The sequence below is a fragment of the Aulonocara stuartgranti genome, assembly GCF_965226115.1.
Source record: "Aulonocara stuartgranti genome assembly, chromosome: 23".
In the NCBI taxonomy this organism is placed as follows: Eukaryota; Metazoa; Chordata; class Actinopteri; order Cichliformes; family Cichlidae; genus Aulonocara; species Aulonocara stuartgranti.
In genome coordinates, this window is record NC_138958.1 from 5,404,977 (window position 1) to 5,423,181 (window position 18,205).

General features: G+C 41.7%; 1 protein-coding gene across 7 annotated transcripts; it reads right to left on the minus strand.

The window, feature by feature from the left end:
* Nucleotides 1-1,088: 1,088 nt before the first annotated feature.
* cbarpb (CACN subunit beta associated regulatory protein b) lies at nt 1,089-18,182 on the minus strand. Of its 7 annotated transcripts, none has more exons than XM_082523975.1 (11): nt 18,094-18,182; nt 15,598-15,798; nt 14,684-14,756; nt 13,491-13,636; nt 9,884-9,945; nt 8,749-8,911; nt 8,117-8,288; nt 7,665-7,787; nt 6,960-7,194; nt 6,270-6,459; nt 1,089-5,319 (listed from the first exon to the last, which is right to left on the minus strand). In XM_082523975.1, exons 3-11 carry the CDS (start codon nt 14,729-14,731, stop codon nt 3,801-3,803), a joined length of 2,658 nt encoding a protein of 885 aa, XP_082380101.1. In that variant the 5' UTR covers nt 14,732-14,756; nt 15,598-15,798; nt 18,094-18,182; the 3' UTR covers nt 1,089-3,800. The 7 variants fall into 7 exon arrangements, with proteins under 7 accessions (XP_082380101.1, XP_082380100.1, XP_082380099.1 ...); XM_082523974.1 differs by lacking the exon at nt 18,094-18,182 and adding an exon at nt 16,672-16,936; XM_082523973.1 differs by lacking the exon at nt 18,094-18,182 and adding an exon at nt 16,668-16,936.
* Nucleotides 18,183-18,205: the final 23 nt, after the last annotated feature.

Genomic DNA, 18,205 nt, shown 5'->3' on the forward strand with positions numbered 1-18,205 from the left:
GTTTCCTTAAAGTTAACCCCAACCTCAAAAATGTATACAGAGCCATGCTTTTCCTCCAGCAGTACTTGCAATGGTTAGTTGTCATGTGGTTTTAATTAAGATTGCAACAGAAAAAAACAAAACTATAATATTAAAATATTATGCCACTATTTTGTTTTTGTGGCGTCAGTCCATGAAAGGTCATCTGGTGAGCATGACTGAAACATCTCAACAGTTATTAGATTATTTTTTTGAGAATTCTTCGACTGTGCTGTTGTGGATGAATCACAGATGCACTTCTGGCCTGAACTTACTTAATAGAGCAGCACTTGTAAACACAAAGGTGCAATTTAGAAGCATTGGACACGAAATGGCCTTTAACCTGCCAGTTTCCTGGTCCATAATCTAACTAATGTCCGATCAGGCCAGTGTGAGAATATTGCAGTTAGTAGCCCCTTTGTTTTTCATCTGTCCTGCTTCCAACATGGTCTGCACAGAATATTTCCACCGGTCATCATGCATATCAATGAAACTACCTCTTGAAAATATTCAGAAGTGATCCTCCCCACTGTTTGGAAATCGTGTGTGGAAGCAGCTCTACTCTGCTCATTCCTTTTGTTGCACCATGAGGTAGACATTTAGGGTTTTGAATGGACATATCAGTAACAGATCAACTATTGCGATCTCTCAACTTTGTTATTCTGTACCGTCAGTATGTTTCTAACATGCTGTGTGGGCTACGTGTTGAGTTGTGATCAACTTTTGTGTCTTCCACCCAACCACCAAGCAGTGGGACAGATTTTTTTTTGTATTTTACTGATCCGTTTCCAGTCTACGTTGTATACCAGAAGGACAGATTATAAGGTGTGAAGAGGAAGGCAGCCATTTGAAAAGTTCCCTTTGTAGATCACAGAGAGGATTTGGCTTTACTCCCCAATTATTTGGAGGAAGTGATAAGAAGAGGCAAGAAATCAATATGAGCCTAAGCAACAGGGAAAAAAACATGAAATGAGATTCATGAGAGGGAACCTTATCTGCAATCCTTTCCCATGCCTTGATTAACAACCATTCCCTAGAAATGAGGCACGCTATAACCAATTTTGCTTCATTCATTTATTCACAGATTGGAAAACAAGCCTAAAATAACACTTTTTGAAAATTATTTGGTCCCTCAAGGCTCAATAGATTCAGATCATCAAAAGCAAAGTTGTTAAGAAAATGTATCTTTTCTTTTTTCCTTTGAGAAAATAAGCAGTTTACTAACAAGCAAGAAATACAGAAATACTTCTACTTTCAAAGAGATAAATTCCACAAAATCTCGTTGTTTACAGCATCCTAGAATGACTCTTAAATCCCATAAAATACAAAATCTCTAGTCACACCAGTGTTTTGACTTCTGCATTAAACAACTGAGCATTAAATATGGACTGGATCGGTACCATTAGTCTGAGAAAACATGAAGATTTGCACTAAAATTTGAACTCATGCAGACCAACACATTGCTATGCATCAACGCATTTGTCAGGCTACTGGTTAGTATACAAACACCATTTACCACAGTGTCCCCAGTTATATAATATCTGCCTAAACCTAATAAAGGATATTGATACAGTCTAGATATTGTGATATTGTGCTTGTATACACAGCAAACTGTAATATTTGTACAGATGCACTGATTTCAGTTCAATCCTTATGGCCGTTTTCTTTTGTGGCTGCTGTTGTCTCAAACTGACTCACGTTTGAGACATTTTGGCTTTTTGGGGGGCGTTTTGTGGAAAACATAGCGGTTTTCCTCTTTAAGATTAACTGTCAGGATGGGATGAATAATTATCAGCATGGAGGTGTCATTTCCATCCTAACTGAAAGGGGGATTTGTTGATATTTTCTTCCCTTCCTACTAACTAGCACCAACATAGGAAGAACAATAATTGATGGCACAAAATTGCTCCAGGGGATTGTGGTTTTAATTGTGACATAATTGTTCAGTGTGTGTGTGTGTGTGTGTGTGTGTGTGTGTGTGTAGGGTGGGTGGTTGGGTGGGGGGAAGACAAGAGCAATTAAAAAAGCACTAGGCTCCCTATTCTTTATTTGAGTTCATCTCCTTTATTCTCAGTCACTGTTCTTGTAATAGGAAACTCAGCCTGTGCCTCAGAGTCCACTTAGGAGACTCCTGTCACACAGAGGAGAAAGATCTAATTTGGGCAGACTGTAAAGGAGCATCATCATCATCATCCACCCAAACAAACAGAGGAGGATAATGTTGTCTGCTCGGATATTTCACTTCAGTCCTTTCAACTGCCTGCATGGCACCAACCTCAAAGAAGGGAGTAAAGGGAGACGGGGCACCCGAGGAGGACTCCCCGTTTCCTTGTACAATTAATATTCAACACCATCATCTACAGTGTTCCCTTTTATGCATATTCTGCATTGAATTCTCTGCCTAAAAAGCTTAATCTGATGATGTTTTTTTTTTGTTTAATTTAGACACAACTACAGCTTGTTTTTTATTGCAAAAAAAGCTAAATAAGAGAGAGAAAAAGTCGACTTAAACACAGACACTTTGTTCTGATAGTTTTATGACCTTTCAGGAAGCCATAAAGCCCCCGAGGGAGGAATCTGCTGCACTGTCAACTTTCTCAAGAAAATTAGAGGAGGAGGGGGGGCAGAAATTAGAATGTCATATGTTGACAAATAAAGCTTGTTTTGTAAGCATGAGAGAACATGCCTGCCTGATTAATTCAGTTGTAGCTTCATATCTAATAGCTTTTATGTAATTTCTCTTATCATGGCTTTAAACACAACTCTGGCTCTGTTCTCATTCTTAGTGCAGTGATGCCCAAAGTAATAAAAGTCATAGCTGATGGATCTTTGACTGATGAAGAATCATTGCACCAGAGTGCTGGATCTTGTCTAGTCTGATAGTTCTTCCTGTTGGCAGGCAGGACGTCTCATTTTTAAACCTGCCGCACTGTCAGTTTTCGCTGTCATCTAAGCAAGCTAGACATACAAAAATATATTACTGCTCATTAAACAAAAAGTTACAAGTAAACAAGAAATGTGTCACAAAGCCGAGAAGCATTTTCAATCACACAGTTGGTGATAGAGGATGTCCTCAATTTGACCTTTTCTGTCATCCGGTCAACCAACAGGCTGGACACCACTGATCTAAACAACCACTCTGAATAACTCCATGTAGCGTAGCGTCTTCCTTATTTGGGTCAATCTTTTTAAAGGAACTAAGCCTACTAAACTAATTTAACTTTTTTAAAGGGTCTGTGTTGCCCTGCAATAGGCCACATCAAGATAATTTATGATTCATATAGTTCTAAGCAATCTTTGAATTCACAACTATGTTTTTACTACAGTATTTACTCTCACAGCACTGGTAGGTAACTGTTTTGTCCACTTCACTAGCCTTCTACTTGTCTAATAGCACCTGGTTTCACAGTGGATCAAGGAGTACAGAGGCCATAGCAGCTCTCAGCTTGATTTACTTTTACTGGAGAGCAGAGACAGAAAGACAGCAAAAGAGGCATAAAGAGAATACACACACAAAGAAACACTTAATGAGGAAGCAGTTATTTCTAAAATTGTATGATTTTTGATATGTTGATGTTAGTGAGCTGTAAAATGGGAAGACTCAACAGCTTTGTAATGCTGACACTTGCAGGGAGAGAGTGGATACATTTCTGGTGGATCAGCTGTATCTACGGTTATCTGGGAATTGGTGTTTAATTGAAACTGAAGCAAGACAAACCAAACAGAAAGAAATGAGTGTATTAGCAGACAGGAGGTTGATGAGGAGGACGATTGGAGCCCTGCTACACTGGGCTGTGGTCTGGAGAAGCGTGTGTGGCTGTCACGGTCACACACTCTGTAGCCGTGTCCTTGGTCCTGCGAAGGCCCGTGTACAACCTCTCATCCAGGTTAGCACTCAGTTTGTCTGTTAGCTCTGCTGTGATGGTTTGTGGACCGTATCCCGACGAGTCGAGCAGCTGACGTGAACGCTCATCTGGGGGTTCAGAGGGGTGGCTAGACTGTCTGCTGTCATCCTGAGGGTCAGGCAGCTCAGTCAGTCCTCCGTCTTTCTCTGAAATGGAGGGATGAAGAGGTGAAGGGGAAGAGGTTGTGTGGTCCTCAGTGTCTCTGACAGGGGCGCCCTGCACCTTTTCTCCATCCTCAGATGTTGTGAGCTCTACCTTTGGAGTTTCAGGTGTGCTGCTGGTCCCATCGCTCGTCTCCTCGTCAGGAGCACTGACGATGCGGGGCAGCGTACTGTGGTAGCTTGTGTCCAGGGGATAGTTTACACTGTCACCCCTCCGTAGAGGCGTCCGCTGTCTCTCAAAGGAGGACTGGAAGTGTCTGACACCAGGATCGCTCCACTGCTTGTGGCGCTGCCACTGCTTGCGTAGGTGGATTCGGGACCGGTGCTTTCTTAGTGGGGACTCCTGCTGATCAAACTGAGGGTCATGGCGGAGAAACTCATGGAAGAGCGCATCTGTCTTCTCATCTATGCTGTAGTCTCGGCGGTGCAGGGTTAAATGCTGAGGTGGAAGCTGTGCAGCTTCTCGAGGAGAGAGCACATGACCATATGGAAACCACCCCAGTGAACCAGCACCTGTTTCGGTGGAAACTCCTCCACTGGCACCCAACAACAACTCATCTTCAGGCTCCTCCTCGAAGAGATGAGATTCAAAACTCTCACCTATCGTGCCAGTTCGCCCTGCATTGGTGAAATGATGCCTTTTCTCGTGGGCTGTTCTGTCTTTGGGGCTGCTGGTGATGCTGCTGCTCCCAAACAGTCGCAGATCTTCCGGACCTCGAGACGGAGCCTCTATCGACGCGTAGCCGCTGTCCATCTGCAGTAATTTACGAGTCCCCGTTTCTCCATCATTGCTCCCTCGCTCTGAGTCTGTGCTTTTCTGTTTCTTCTTTTTTGACTCCTTCACCTCCATCTTCTCATCCATATAGACAAAGAAGTCCTTGTCATCCTCCCCACACTCTCCCTCATCCCCTAAATCCTGGGATGGGTAGCTGGGGAGACCTCTTTCTGTGTCTGTTCGTCCACCAAGTGAACACACACTGTCAGCATCACTGCAGACTGAGTTCCTGTCATTGTTGCTGCTCTGGTCAGAGGCTGCGTACTGTTCGAGAGTTGCACGTAATGTCCAGATGTCTCTGTAAAGTGACTGGGAATCCTGGGGATCAATGGGGTCGGATTGGTTTGCACTTTCCCTTCTAGCCAAGGACAGCGCTTCCTCTTGGGGATCAGGGGACAGGCCAATCACCCCTGGTCCTCCATGGCTGCAGCTGGGCTCCACCATCACCTCTACCTCTACCCTGCAGTATCCACACAGGGATGGAGAGATGAGATAAAATGAAAAGAAATAAAGAGACGAGGAAGAAGAGAAACAAAGAGACATGCAACACAAGTGTCAGTGAGCATTTACCTAAATAGGATGTTAATCTGAGACATGGTCGTGTTCACAGAGCACAGAATGATTATCATGACTTGCAATGGTTGCAGCTGCATGTCTCTAAAGTGATCTTAGCTGAACAGCTGAAACTGCTTAAACTCTGGAAAGGTGCTTTCATCTTAGGGCAGGGAATTTTAATAAACGTAATGCACGGAGCATAACATGACCTGAGGAAATGAGCATAAGAATCATTGCATTTCTTTGTTCACAGAAATGGATTTTATTTTCAGCAATAAAACAAATGTACACCAAAAACATTGATTTGTTTCATATTCAGTGTAAGAAAATAAATAGTTATGTAAGAAAATATGTATGAGCATTAGCAGTTTTTGTTGCGTAACATAAAACCCTAAAAAAACCTGCACTGCTATAATTGCAAACTTATATTATAATCGTACTTTTGAAAACATCATTACATTATCAAGTCAGCAATGAAATGGTTTCGTGTGCCTGTTATAAACCCCACGTCCCAATTCTCCGCAAGGAATCCTCTCCATGTGGCTCAAACTGATGGCATTGTTTGAAAAGACAGATCAGACTTTGGTTACAGAGTGTTCACACTTAACTCTGCATTGTCTGATATCATCTAATTAAGGATCATAGAAAAACAATTAGTCTAAAAAAAGACAAGATGATAAGTTACAGTTTTATTTAGTTTAGGAACTTTTGTGTTAACGCACTGTGGTGGAGAATTAGGACTTTGAGTTGTAAATTACTACAAGTAGTTAGCACAGGTTTTCTTGCTGAAATAAAGAAATGAGTGCAAGGCAGCAAAGCAGTGGACGGGATGAATGGCAAGGGAATTAAAGATACCTGCCGAGGGAGGGGGGTGGTGTCGAAGGAGGCGAGAGGAGGCATGTGGTGGGCTGGCTAGGGCGATAGGTGACGTCATGGGTGCGGGCAATGTATTGGATGAGGTCTATATGATGTGCATCGTTGTCATCCTGGTCCATGCTCTCACTGGCGGCCCGCTGGCGCTGGAACTGTCTCCTCTTTGGAGAGCCTGGCTCGCATCACACATGAAGAAAGAGCTGTGAGTTATAGGTGTATGACAGCAGGAGTGAAGTAACATTTAATTCAGCAGAAAGCTTCTATTAACTGCGGAGAAGATTTTGTGATGTTTTGGGGGTTTTTGGGTACCTTGGTATGACAGAAGAGGCGCGTGCAGACAAGTGTGTATATAGAATAAGGAGGATCGGTGTGGAGGATTTACTCAGGGGCTCAAATTGATTTGGAACAACCAATCTTTGCGTCACTGAGCCATCTGTCTATTATGCTTGTGTGTACATCTCCACCTCAGTCAAAAGGCAGCTCACAGTTGGTTGCTAAAGCCTGCTGCTTAACCATTGTATGTTTACCAAGAGAGAAAGCTGGCACAAATACTTCACACACAAATAAACCAAAAAAATAAAAGTCCAGAACCAGGAAGAACTATTTGTACTTCCTTGCTGCATTGGTACTGATTTTTCTCAAAAAGAATATCACAGAGATACCATCCATTACCTCTGGTGTCCAGACTCGATGCTCTCTGGCTGCTGTCCAGCTTCCATTTCTTGATCTTGAAGTAGGGACTGGCCCCCTCTAGACTAGCATGGCGCCGCAGTTTAGTAAGGAACTGCAACACGGGCCTCTGGCCTGCACCGCCACCAGCAGGAGAGGCACCGCTCCCCAGCACTGCTGATTCTCCCACACTGACACTGCTGCCTCTGCCCCGAGGCCCCACTCCCATCATTTCAATCTGAGCAGAGAAAAACATAGTCAAAGAGAAAACCTGCCAAGAGTAGTAGTCTGTGTAAAATCCTATCCGACAGTGATGTTCCTTGTTTACCCATCAGCCATCATTCTTGCTGGTCCTCCCTCAGGCTACGTGACCCTCTAACGTCTGTGTGGATGACTCACTTGTTGACTGGCTTGTGGGTGTAAAGACTGACTGACTTAAGAAAATGTATCACTCTACAAATGACTAAATATTCATTCCACAAACTCCATGTTGACCTAGATTCTAAACTAATGCCTTGTTTACTTTTTTCATCGCACGACCTCTTACAAATCATTTATATGCATGCTCAGCATCTAGAAGGCCTTTGGATTTATGTATCTTTACTGTGTGGCTCCTCAGCAATAAAAATGTTGTGTGACACCATCCTTTGTACAAAAACATATTAACAAGGTGATGTAGAATAATATATATTGATATATTTCACTCACAGAAGTGGAGCTTGGCTCTTTGGTGCTGTCCACCACAGAGTTGAGAGCATCTCCAGGGAGGGCACAGCTTGGACTGACACTTAGGCTGGTCAACGCTGTTTGTGGCAAGGGACACAGCATTGGCTGCAGGAAAGCACAAATAAAACTAGACTTTGTTATCTTATGCATAACTGCTGTGCATTTACATTCTTTTAGAAAAGTTTATTTTTTGTGTTAAAGTAACAAATATCAATTAATTTCAAGGACAGATTTCCTTCTAGGCTGTCATCCCAGCTTTACCTAAATGGAAAATTAATGCTGGGTCTGTTGAAATGATCCCTGAACCCTATGTTTGGACTCATTAGGTTGCCGGATTTTCTTGACCTGAACCAAATAAAAGATGTTTTAATTGGCCCTGGTGAATACTAATGACTATTGTTACATCAGTACGAATGGCAGGTCAAGGCTGTCACCTGGAAGATGGAAAGGGCTGACTTAGCAACAGGGCGCGTTGTCATCGTGATGGTGTTCTCTGCAGAGTCGCACTCGTGGATGGTGACTATCTTGAGGGCCGGAGGAGGTATGTGGAGGTTTGTGAGCCGGGCATTCTTCAGATGATGAAAGTCACCCTCCGTCAGAGTGTACCTGAGGTGGAGAACGCTGAGTTACTAAAAAACTATAAATTGCTGACATGAGTTGCATGAATTCTTCATGAGTGTTGAATCATGAAGCTTATCTTTGTATAAGAGGGAAACGACCAAGGGGAGATATTTGACTTCAAACCCATTAGAACTACCGTGATTTCTAGATTTAGGCTTAAAGAAAAATCAGTATTTTAGAGTCGGAGCTTTAAGGGAAAAGTAGGGCAGTGAAGTAATAACAAAGGGTGAGAGCTTTTTGTGTCCGAAGCATACATAATGCAGACTGATTTTATTCTGAACTCTAAAGTAACAAACGCATGTGGGACACAGTAAAAGGTTTAGATACTTTGAGCCCACAAAGAATTAAGCACTGGCGTGAACCTACATCAGTGAGTGGTGAATGCCGATTCAACAACACAGAGATTTGCAAATGTGGGCTGCTTTGTTTGTGTTGGCTTTCTAACCTGCGGCCTTTCTCCTGGGTTTTCTTGCCGTGGTCGAAGAGCGCAGCCTCATTGAAGGAGACGCGACGGCCTGTGGGGCCCGTGGAGAGGAAACGCTCTGTTTCTTGGTCATGAGAACTGGCCATGGACAGGCAGTCTGACTCATCCACCCTGATGGTGATTTCTGCCCAGAATGAAGGAAGAGGAGAACGATAATTACATAAATAGCAAGAGCACAAGGACAAAACAATAGAAGAATAGAAGTAAGTGTGTGAGCTCAGCTGTAATGCTGGTCTGTCAGTCAGTGAATAAACTGCACTAGTACAAAGTGAAATATGGAAATACCATTTATGGATCCCACTGACTTTGGTGTGTTTTACTCCAATCTGACTAACAGGATACAGCTTTAATTCATTCACTGAAAATTGCTCTCTACCTAAGATGGGCCGATGCCAAACTTTGTAAGAATCATGCTCCCCAGAGGAAGTTCCCACTTTCATCTCCTGTTTTTTAGACCTCTGTGAAATGTGTCAGTGTGGTTTTGTGTCTCAGCAGTTATTTTAATGGATTGCCTTCAAATTTTGCAAAAGCATTCATGTCCTCCCTGGGATGAATTACATAGACTCGTGTGCTGGGTTCATGTAACGAGCGGTGTTTAATATTACATCAGGATGAATACACAGCATATTACAGCGCTGAAGAAAACGTGTCTGATTCAAGTCCCCATGGGTACCTCTCTTCCTACTCGTTTCCTCTATTGCACTGTGTAATAAAACTATAAAATGCCCCCCAAATACTGGAAAACTAAATGCACTGCAAAAGTAGTGTGGTACAAAACACATGCTACCTCTAATATATCTTGTTCACTTGACACAGATAGCATTCACTGGTAACACAATGTCAAAATGTGTTCCTGGAATTGCACAGCCATTTCAGCTAATTGGGATGAGATCACAATATTTTAATGGAATAGACATTACACATTTGTGCTGACATGATAAAAATATCCATGCCACCATCCCATCTCTCCAGTTCACAGCTTCCCCATCTCCATTACTTCTCCCTAACTCACTTACTCGCCTCTTTCTCTCCTGTCTCCTTCTCTAGCCCTCCCTCACATTTCTCCTTCCTTTTTTTTAGTTCTTTTTTCTCTTACCATGGGTGGGCTGAGACTCCTCCAAGTAGGTGTTGTTGGTTTTCTCAGGGTCATTGCTGGCCCTGGGGCACACAAAAACATTCAGATCAATGCAGTGACATGATTACCCCTGAAGTCTGTCTTTCATCTGATGGACCCCGCTGATGCAGGCAGGCACTCTGGACACCACAGAACAAGGCCTTATGATCAGTGTTACTATCTGACCTTCAGCTTAGTCAAAATAATGCACCTGGGGCCACATGCGTGGCAGTCTGTGGTGATACACTTAAAACTGTGTCTTTGCACGAAAGCAGAAATGTTGCATTTTTTTTGTCAGACTTATGAAACTGCACTTATGCGTGGCCTTCCTTTATACAAGTCCATCACCATAAATGGTCACGTGTGCACAAGCCTCGCTCCGTCCTTATCCATGGAAGGTTGTAAACACTCATGATGTAAAAGCGCTGTTTCCACTGCAGATTATTAGACGAAGGCTAATAAGACAACTGCAAAGAAGAAGCATATTTTCACCAAATGTAAAATTCAGAGAAAAGTCCCTGTGTTATATTAGGTGGTCCCAGTTCTGCTATCACAAATAGAACAAAATTCTGAAAGGAGAAAAGTAATGCAAGTTGTCAACTCAGTAAGTTCAAAAAAAAGGAAAAAAAAAGGAATTTTTCTGAGACTACAGAGATCCTTCATCCTTATGCTCAACAATTTTCTACAGAAGCAGCTATTTAAAATATGTACAGTTTATCCCTCCAATAAATAAATAAATAAGAACCTCACAGAATTTATTACATACTGCATTCTTCACATTAACATTTGTTAATGGTACATTTTAATTGTTGAAATAGAGGTATGTGTCTGAACAGGTGTAAATTAAAAATGCATGCTCTGTGTATGTTAAATGTAACATATTATGGCTTACCTCATTTTGTCACAATTATGCTGTTACAATGGCTGCTCATATTAAGCAATAAGCATCTGTTCATGTGCAAGTAAACCCTGTGCACCAAATTCTCAGGCTGCTCCATCCCCTCTGTTTCTGACAGTTTTCTCTTTCTTGGCTCTGTGTGATGTTGGTCAGAGTAGATATACTTAATATGGTCAACCAAAGCACATAGCTCTGGCCGTGACTACAGAAGTGAAACACTCTGTTTGTAAGGGTCATCCAATCAGAAACAAGGTAGCTCAAAGGGATGAGGAAGCTAAAGCAGCTGATTTCAGACAGATGATCAAGTAAGAAGCTGCTCCAAGACACATTATAAGACAAATGAGGACTATTGAGAACTACTCTAGAAGAGTCCAAGAATTTAAATGTTGAGTGGGAATTTAGCATAATAGGTTTTTTCTGCTTCCCTTATGGTAAATGGTAAATGGCCTGCATTTGTATAGCGCTTTACTCAGTCCCTAAGGATCCCAAAGCGCTTTACACTACATTCAGTCATTCACCCATTCACACACACATTCACACACTGGCAATGGCAAGCTACATTGTAGCCACAGCTGCCCTGGGGCGCACTGACAGAGTGCCCCTTTCATGGAAATATTACACATTTCCATGAAAGGATTGATACTGTTTCAAAAACATACATATGTACTTCTTTTATAAATAACAGTGCTGGAGTGGGAAGATGCGTACGCATGGTTTTGTGTGGAGGACAGAAAAACTGCGATTCCAGTCAAATCTGATGCAAGCTGCTTAAAATGGTGTTTTTTGGTCCCAAAATATGTTTTTTAACAATGTTTTTCTCCTTGGAAGTTATACTCCATCATCATTGCTGTTGCAAAGTTCTTTCAGTGTCACGCCTCTCACTTGAGTCACTGTTACATTTATACATTGAGTTCTTGTGCTTTATTAATACACTTGCATGTGAACAGCTTACAAATTCAGCGATCAAAGAACTATCAGAATAAGTTATTAGGACTGAAAGTCCACTGTGCTTTTTTTATAAATGGCCTGCTCGAGTGTGTAATCAATGAAGGCCTAAATCATTGCCAGTAACTTGATAACCTTCAGAGCCAGGGGACTTCTTGAACTGATAAAGCATGATGCTTTATTGGATTGTACACTTACACTCATCTTTAAGGACACAGAGGAGATGCACAATAAAGGTCATTTTGTTTAGCAGATAGAGTGTCTATTACTCTATAAGCATATCTTTATGCAGCCCTTTTTTGTTTTAACAGCTTATAATTTTTGTTTTTAGTAGCTTATAATCCTCCACAGTGCTGCTTAAATCCCATACACAGGGTCTAGTTGATGAGGCAGAAAAAAGAAACTGAAAGCTGTTCCAGAGTGGTGCAGAGATGCAAGTTGTATGTGTGCGTGTGTGTGTGTATGTTGGTGGGTGTATGTTGGTGTGCATTGTGTGGGTGTGAAGTGACTTAAGGGAATTTTCTTTCCACTCAGATCTGTGCTTCTCCTTGTCTTTCATTTCCTCTGTGGCTCCTCCTTTCCCGTTCAGGGTATGCCCGTGAGTTTGTGTGTACATATTCTCAGCGGTGCACACACAGCACTCGTTTGAAACGTAAGATTAATCACTGCCGATGGCGGCTATGAAATCTTATTACACTCATCATTTGTACTGGTCTGTCCGATTCTCCTTTTGCTCTCTCCCAGGCTTTTCATGCCTCAGCCTCTGAGCTCTTTGTTTATCTGCATCTAGGTGCTGTGCACTCATGTATTCAAGTATACGTGATAATGTGTGCTGCTGTAGAGATGGACAAAAAGTCTCGAGGGTCAGCCATCTTGCTGTACAATAAACACGCAAATAAATAAGCATGAATATTGAATGTCTTTCCACTAAGGTGTTCTCATAGCAGCCTCATGGGAGTCTCAACACTCAAATGGAAGACATCGTATAATGAGTTGTTCTGCTTTAACATGCTGAGATGTCACAGTAGGGCAACATTTATTTTCTTACCACCTACTGCAATATAGCTTTTTTGTGTTACAAAGATGCTTTCATTTGTTTGATGGCTCACTTTTTGCCTGTTAATGACGTCACAGTGAAGAACTGGATAATATTACAGGATGCTGTTAGCGTCATTTGCAATAAGCTTTATCTATTATGCATGTATACAGATTTGATAGAAGAACTGGTTTGTCTCGAAATAGCAGTTGCATGAAAGCATGAGAGCAGTCTCTGTGAACAAAATACTTTTATGCTGCTCGGTAAAACAACACCTGTGCACCTGAATCTTTTTTCTTTTCTTTTCTTTTTTTCTTTTTTCTGTTGATTTCAAGTTTTTGGAAATTTTCAAGGATGTAGAGTTTGGTATTGTTGCTTGGTGCTAACAGTGACAACAGCAACAGCCTAAAATATTATAATAAAATTTAAACTCAAAATAACCACAGGTGAATCAAACGCACTGAGATACAGTGTGGGCATCACAAGCCTTATAAGGTTATTAGTTCTTAGATAGATAGATAGATAGATAGATAGATAGATAGATAGATAGATAGATAGATAGATAGATAGATAGATAGATAGATAGATAGATAGATAGATAGATAGATAGATAGATAGATAGATAGATAGATAGATAGATAGATAGATAGATAGATAGATTTTTTTATTTTATTTTACGAGAAAAGACATACATAATTTTTGTGTCCCACCTGGCACAGCATTTCCCTCCACGGCGGCAAGCGAAGAGGAAGACAGAGATGAATGTCAGTGTTCCTACCAAGAAGATGGAGAGGATCACCAGAAGGAGCACATAACCATCCTGCTGCTCCTCAACCTCGAGTGGGATCTCCTGAGTCTAAAAAGAGGGAGCAACATGTTGCAAATTAGAGAAGGGAAGTTTCCTGTGTTGCCAAAGTAGGCACTGAAACACTCACTGATGATTAATGCTGTGTCGTTCTGGGCTGATAGACAGAGGTACAAAGGGAAAAAAAAGTCACACCTCCACTCTTCTCACTATGATTTTTCACCTTTTATTTTTACTCTTTCTAAAATAAAGTCATACAGATCATGCCTGATGGCAGAAATTGCACCAAATATGCAACGCCATGCAGAAGTGTGCACCGTGCAGGTTTACTTTGAATGCTTTACAGTCTTTTGGTTTGAAACATTGAAACATGAAAAGCCTGACACCTCAGTAGTAGACTAGATTTGCAGGCGTTTTACGTTCGCAGTCGCACCGTGGAGTCCACGGGATTGATTTAGTCCTGCTGTTTGGTTGGTCTGCATAAAGTAAATCTATAAATACGACAGTGCAATGAATCAATACATGCCAGGGCTATTAACCTGTCTACAGTGTACCTTTAGCTATGGGAGAGCTCTCACAGCAAGGACTGCAGCTGAGTGAATTAAGCGTACATTAGGAGACACTTCACTGAAGTTAAATTTTACTTTTTTCCTTCTGTTTTAAAAGCAAAAATGTGTTCCCGTCGTAAGTTTGATTTGGCTCATGTCAGCTGCATAACGGTACTTTAAAGTATTTTAATAAAGTGATAGATGACAAAATGATACAAGGATAATAGACTTGATTTCAGAAACATGATGAATAGGTGGAGTATTGTTCTGAGCTCTGCGATGGAGAACACTCTGCAAGTGTTAATGAGCATTAGACTCTGACGTCACACTGTAATTTCTCTGCAAGGGGAAATCAAAGCTGAGATTAGATCAGAGATTTAATTATTTCAGGTCCAGGTCAGGATGTTCTCCATTAGCCGGTCATCCAGCCAGAAGAGAATATGGGGGGAAAGTATGGTTCTGGTGCTGGGCGTCTCACAGACACACACACACACACATGTAGGACATACAGGAAGTTTGAGAATAAGCCATTGGTGAAAGGCAGACTTACTGTGGAGTTTTCTGGTAGGCTGTTCCAGACGGTAGACTCATTGCTCATGGTCCAGGCCAACTAGAGAGTCCCCCTGAGAGATAACACATGCACAAACACACACAAATACACAAAGGAAATGACTGTAACTGGAGATGTGCATCAAATCACAAAGTCAGCCTCCAAATGTGCTGCCTTCTATCTGTGTCAATAAATCCAGAAATACTGAGCATATAAGCCTAAAACAGCCATGTAGGCTGGTGTGTAATAACATGGAAATTATTGTAATGTGTAATCTGTGTGACAGCCAGTGACAGCAAATAACAATCTTTTCAAAACAGTCATGAAAGACTGGAAGAAGAGGAAGAAACCAAATGGGTATGTTGTTCTTGTACGCATGCGTCGAGTCCAACAGAACATGTAAGCTTTAGCATCTTGGCTGTTAATCATCACCCATAATTCCATATCAGTCCAAAGACTCTATCTACCTCCCCCACACACAGACACACACGCACACACAGGGAACAGAGAGAAACAGCAACTCTTACTAAATACTGGCTCCCGCAGCTGAGTTCCACTACCGCTGCTGGCTCTTGCTCTTACAGATCACAGCCATTAATTCTGCTACTGCTGCACCAGACGCCCACGCATACGCACACACACTAACCCTGGATGGATCTACTCACCCAGCAAGGGAGAAGCAACATGCCAGCAGCAATCAGCACGCCTTGCTCGCCTGCCAGTCACTGCGGTGCTCAACTTCAGCACCACAACCTGTAAGCTATAGCCGAGCTCTTTTCTGCCAGCCCATCTAAAGCCCTGCGTCCACTGTCCAAGCATGAATAGTTTTACAGAAAGCACATCAGTCTGTGGTCAGAATGCTTTCCTTTGCAGTACTGTACCACATCCTGCTTCCTATCAGACAGTAATCTTACCCTGGTGGAGGGCAGTACGCAGCAGCAGCAGTAGCAGCTCTGAATGTGTGTGCCAGGCTGTAGCTCAGGAGTCTCCTCCTCAGCTCCCTTGCTGCATCCTCAGCCACCACAGCGCACCCAGCCAACTGAGCCTGAGCAGCGGTGTTCCCCCTCAGGGCCGACCCACTGGCCTCAGAGCAACAGGACGGTAGTGCTGCATGGCTGATAACAAACACACAGAATGATGCACATTGTTCAAGACACAAATAGTAGGGATTTCGTATTAATGAAACATCTTCTTGGGATGTTCCTAAAACATTAAGCATCATCAAAAATTAGTTACAATTTAAAATAAATGCAATGAAAACCTCTCCCAGCACGTCTTTGGTAACAGGAAGTAAACAACAGATATACTACTTTTATTGACCTGCACTCAAAAATTAAGAAATCCATGAAGGTAAGCTGAAAATCAGTGCATCCTCACACTTTACTGAGGACTGCTTACTTTTGCGTTGTTGCAAATCCCGATGATAGCAGTATTCCCATAGCAGATGGCAAGACACAGGTGTCCCAGCAATACCAGTCAGTATCCAGTCATGCTTAACAAAATTCAAGCATTACCAAGTGCAATACTGCTATCATACAGTGCATCGTTTTCACTTTAATATTTTTAATCTTTAAAAAATATTAACTCGTTTCCGTCCTCCATAGAACAAAGCATGGATATCGTTTTATTTAAATCATGTAATAAGTAGTTTATTAAAATAGATTGCCGCAGTAGAAAAAGCATAAAGAATGCTGTCTCTTGTAGCTACAAAGGGCAATATTTTTCCCTGGAACAAATTAATGGGGATTTTCTCTGGCAGATGTTTCCTACTGAAGGTTTGAGCGATAACAATCTCGCTCTCTTTTTTTTCTAAGTGTAATCACATTATCGAAGGAAATGAAGCCCACCCTTAAAAACTGGTTAGAAAACAACAAAGCCGTTTACATAGATCTTGGTGTACAGAGAGGAGAAAGGCAGCTCACGATTTTGAATTGGGTGCACGAGCACACACAAAAGTAGGCACGCGGCGACGGTAAGCACTCACCTACCCAACTATCCTGGTCCATGCGGGAGTGGAGGGGCGAAGTCAATAACGCGGAACTCTTCCGTGATCACTTTAATGTGGACTTTAAGGCTAAAAGTATTTATGAATGAAACCCCACCGCTTAACACACGCCCACCACCCAGTCAGAGGCGCATCACGTGACTAAAGGAGTGAGGTAAAGCCCAAGGGACGGATGTCAGAAATATCCTGAAGCACAGTTTAGTCTCCACAGCTGCGTTAGAGGAGTCAGGGAAGCCCGAGTGTCTCTGCTCTGTGCTAATATAAACCATGTCACACAGTCAAGGAAACGTGTCTCTTATGCTTACTTATTCTTTTTTTTTCTTTTTTGGCAAATGCACTCACTGAACCTCTAGAGTGAGAAAAATTATTGAAGCATAAGTAGGCTCATATGATCTCATTTACTCGCGCCCGCGAGTGTGTGTGTGTGCTTGCGTTTGTGGAACCCTGCGAGTGGAATACTACAACTAAACTTTATCCCTCGGCCAAGCTACCGGTGGGTTTCGGTGATTTACAGTATTTGCCAGATAATGACTCGTTGGCCTTTAATCGTCAAACATGTGGCTGAGACAGTCATATCTTTCATTTTGAGTCAGTAAGAACTGTCCTCTCACAAGGCAGAAGTTGCAATCAGTTTATAGCAAAGGGACTTTCATATATCCAGATAAAAGTCTCACTGACACTGCAAATATGTTTTTTCTAGAACTACCTGGTCAAGAGGGCAGCACAAATTCCAAAAAATATAACATAACAGTTCTATGAAGATATCATAGTGGCCAAAAAGGACTGGATATATTATAATCAAGGACACAGAGGTAAACTAATGCAGGATCATTAAGATACTTACAAAACGACCCATTTTTATTTAATTTTATGTATAACCCTTCATAAATCATACTGACTACATTCTGTATATCAATATATGTAAATATGTTTGACATTAAAAACACACAGAGACACTGGCAGGCGTTTACTGGCGACACACCGGTTTGCAGGCTTTTTACAGGGGTTTGGCGCCATCTCCTGACGCAATGGGGATTACATTTATTTGTCAATAAATACTGATAGATGCATATATTTAACAATATTGAACGATAAATATATTTATTAATGAGTAAATATGGAAAACACTATTTTTCTCACATTAACCACTCTTCCCCAATCAATCTCGAAATGTTTCCCCGAGTAACTCCAGCAAGAATACCAGCTGAAAGGCTGAAATACACATTTAGCACATTCAAAACAACCTCAGTTTATCCCAGTTCTATACATGTTATGCTAAATATACACCATATTGACTGTGCTAAATCAACAGTAAACAAATATACTACAAAAAAATCAAATAAAACAAACCGAATAAATCTGTTTTACTGTGTGTTACTGCATAGTAAAAGACAGGGTACCTTACCCAACTAGAACTGAAAGCATACGGGACTAAGGAGGTGATTCAAAGTATTTTTAAACGATGGATAAACTGGGAGACCTTTATTTGTTAACGCAATTGGGGTTTTTTTTTTGTT

Excerpts from the sequence above, each read along its gene's own strand:
- cbarpb (XM_082523975.1), bottom strand. The coding sequence starts at position 14,731 with ATGAGCAATGAGTCTACCGTCTGGAACAGCCTACCAGAAAACTCCACA. Across the intron at positions 8,289-8,748 it reads ACCCAGGAGAAAGGCCGCAG|GTACACTCTGACGGAGGGTG; the intron begins GTTAGAAAGCCA and ends TCTCCACCTCAG. Across the intron at positions 6,460-6,959 it reads ATCGAGTCTGGACACCAGAG|GCTCTCCAAAGAGGAGACAG; the intron begins GTAATGGATGGT and ends GATGCGAGCCAG.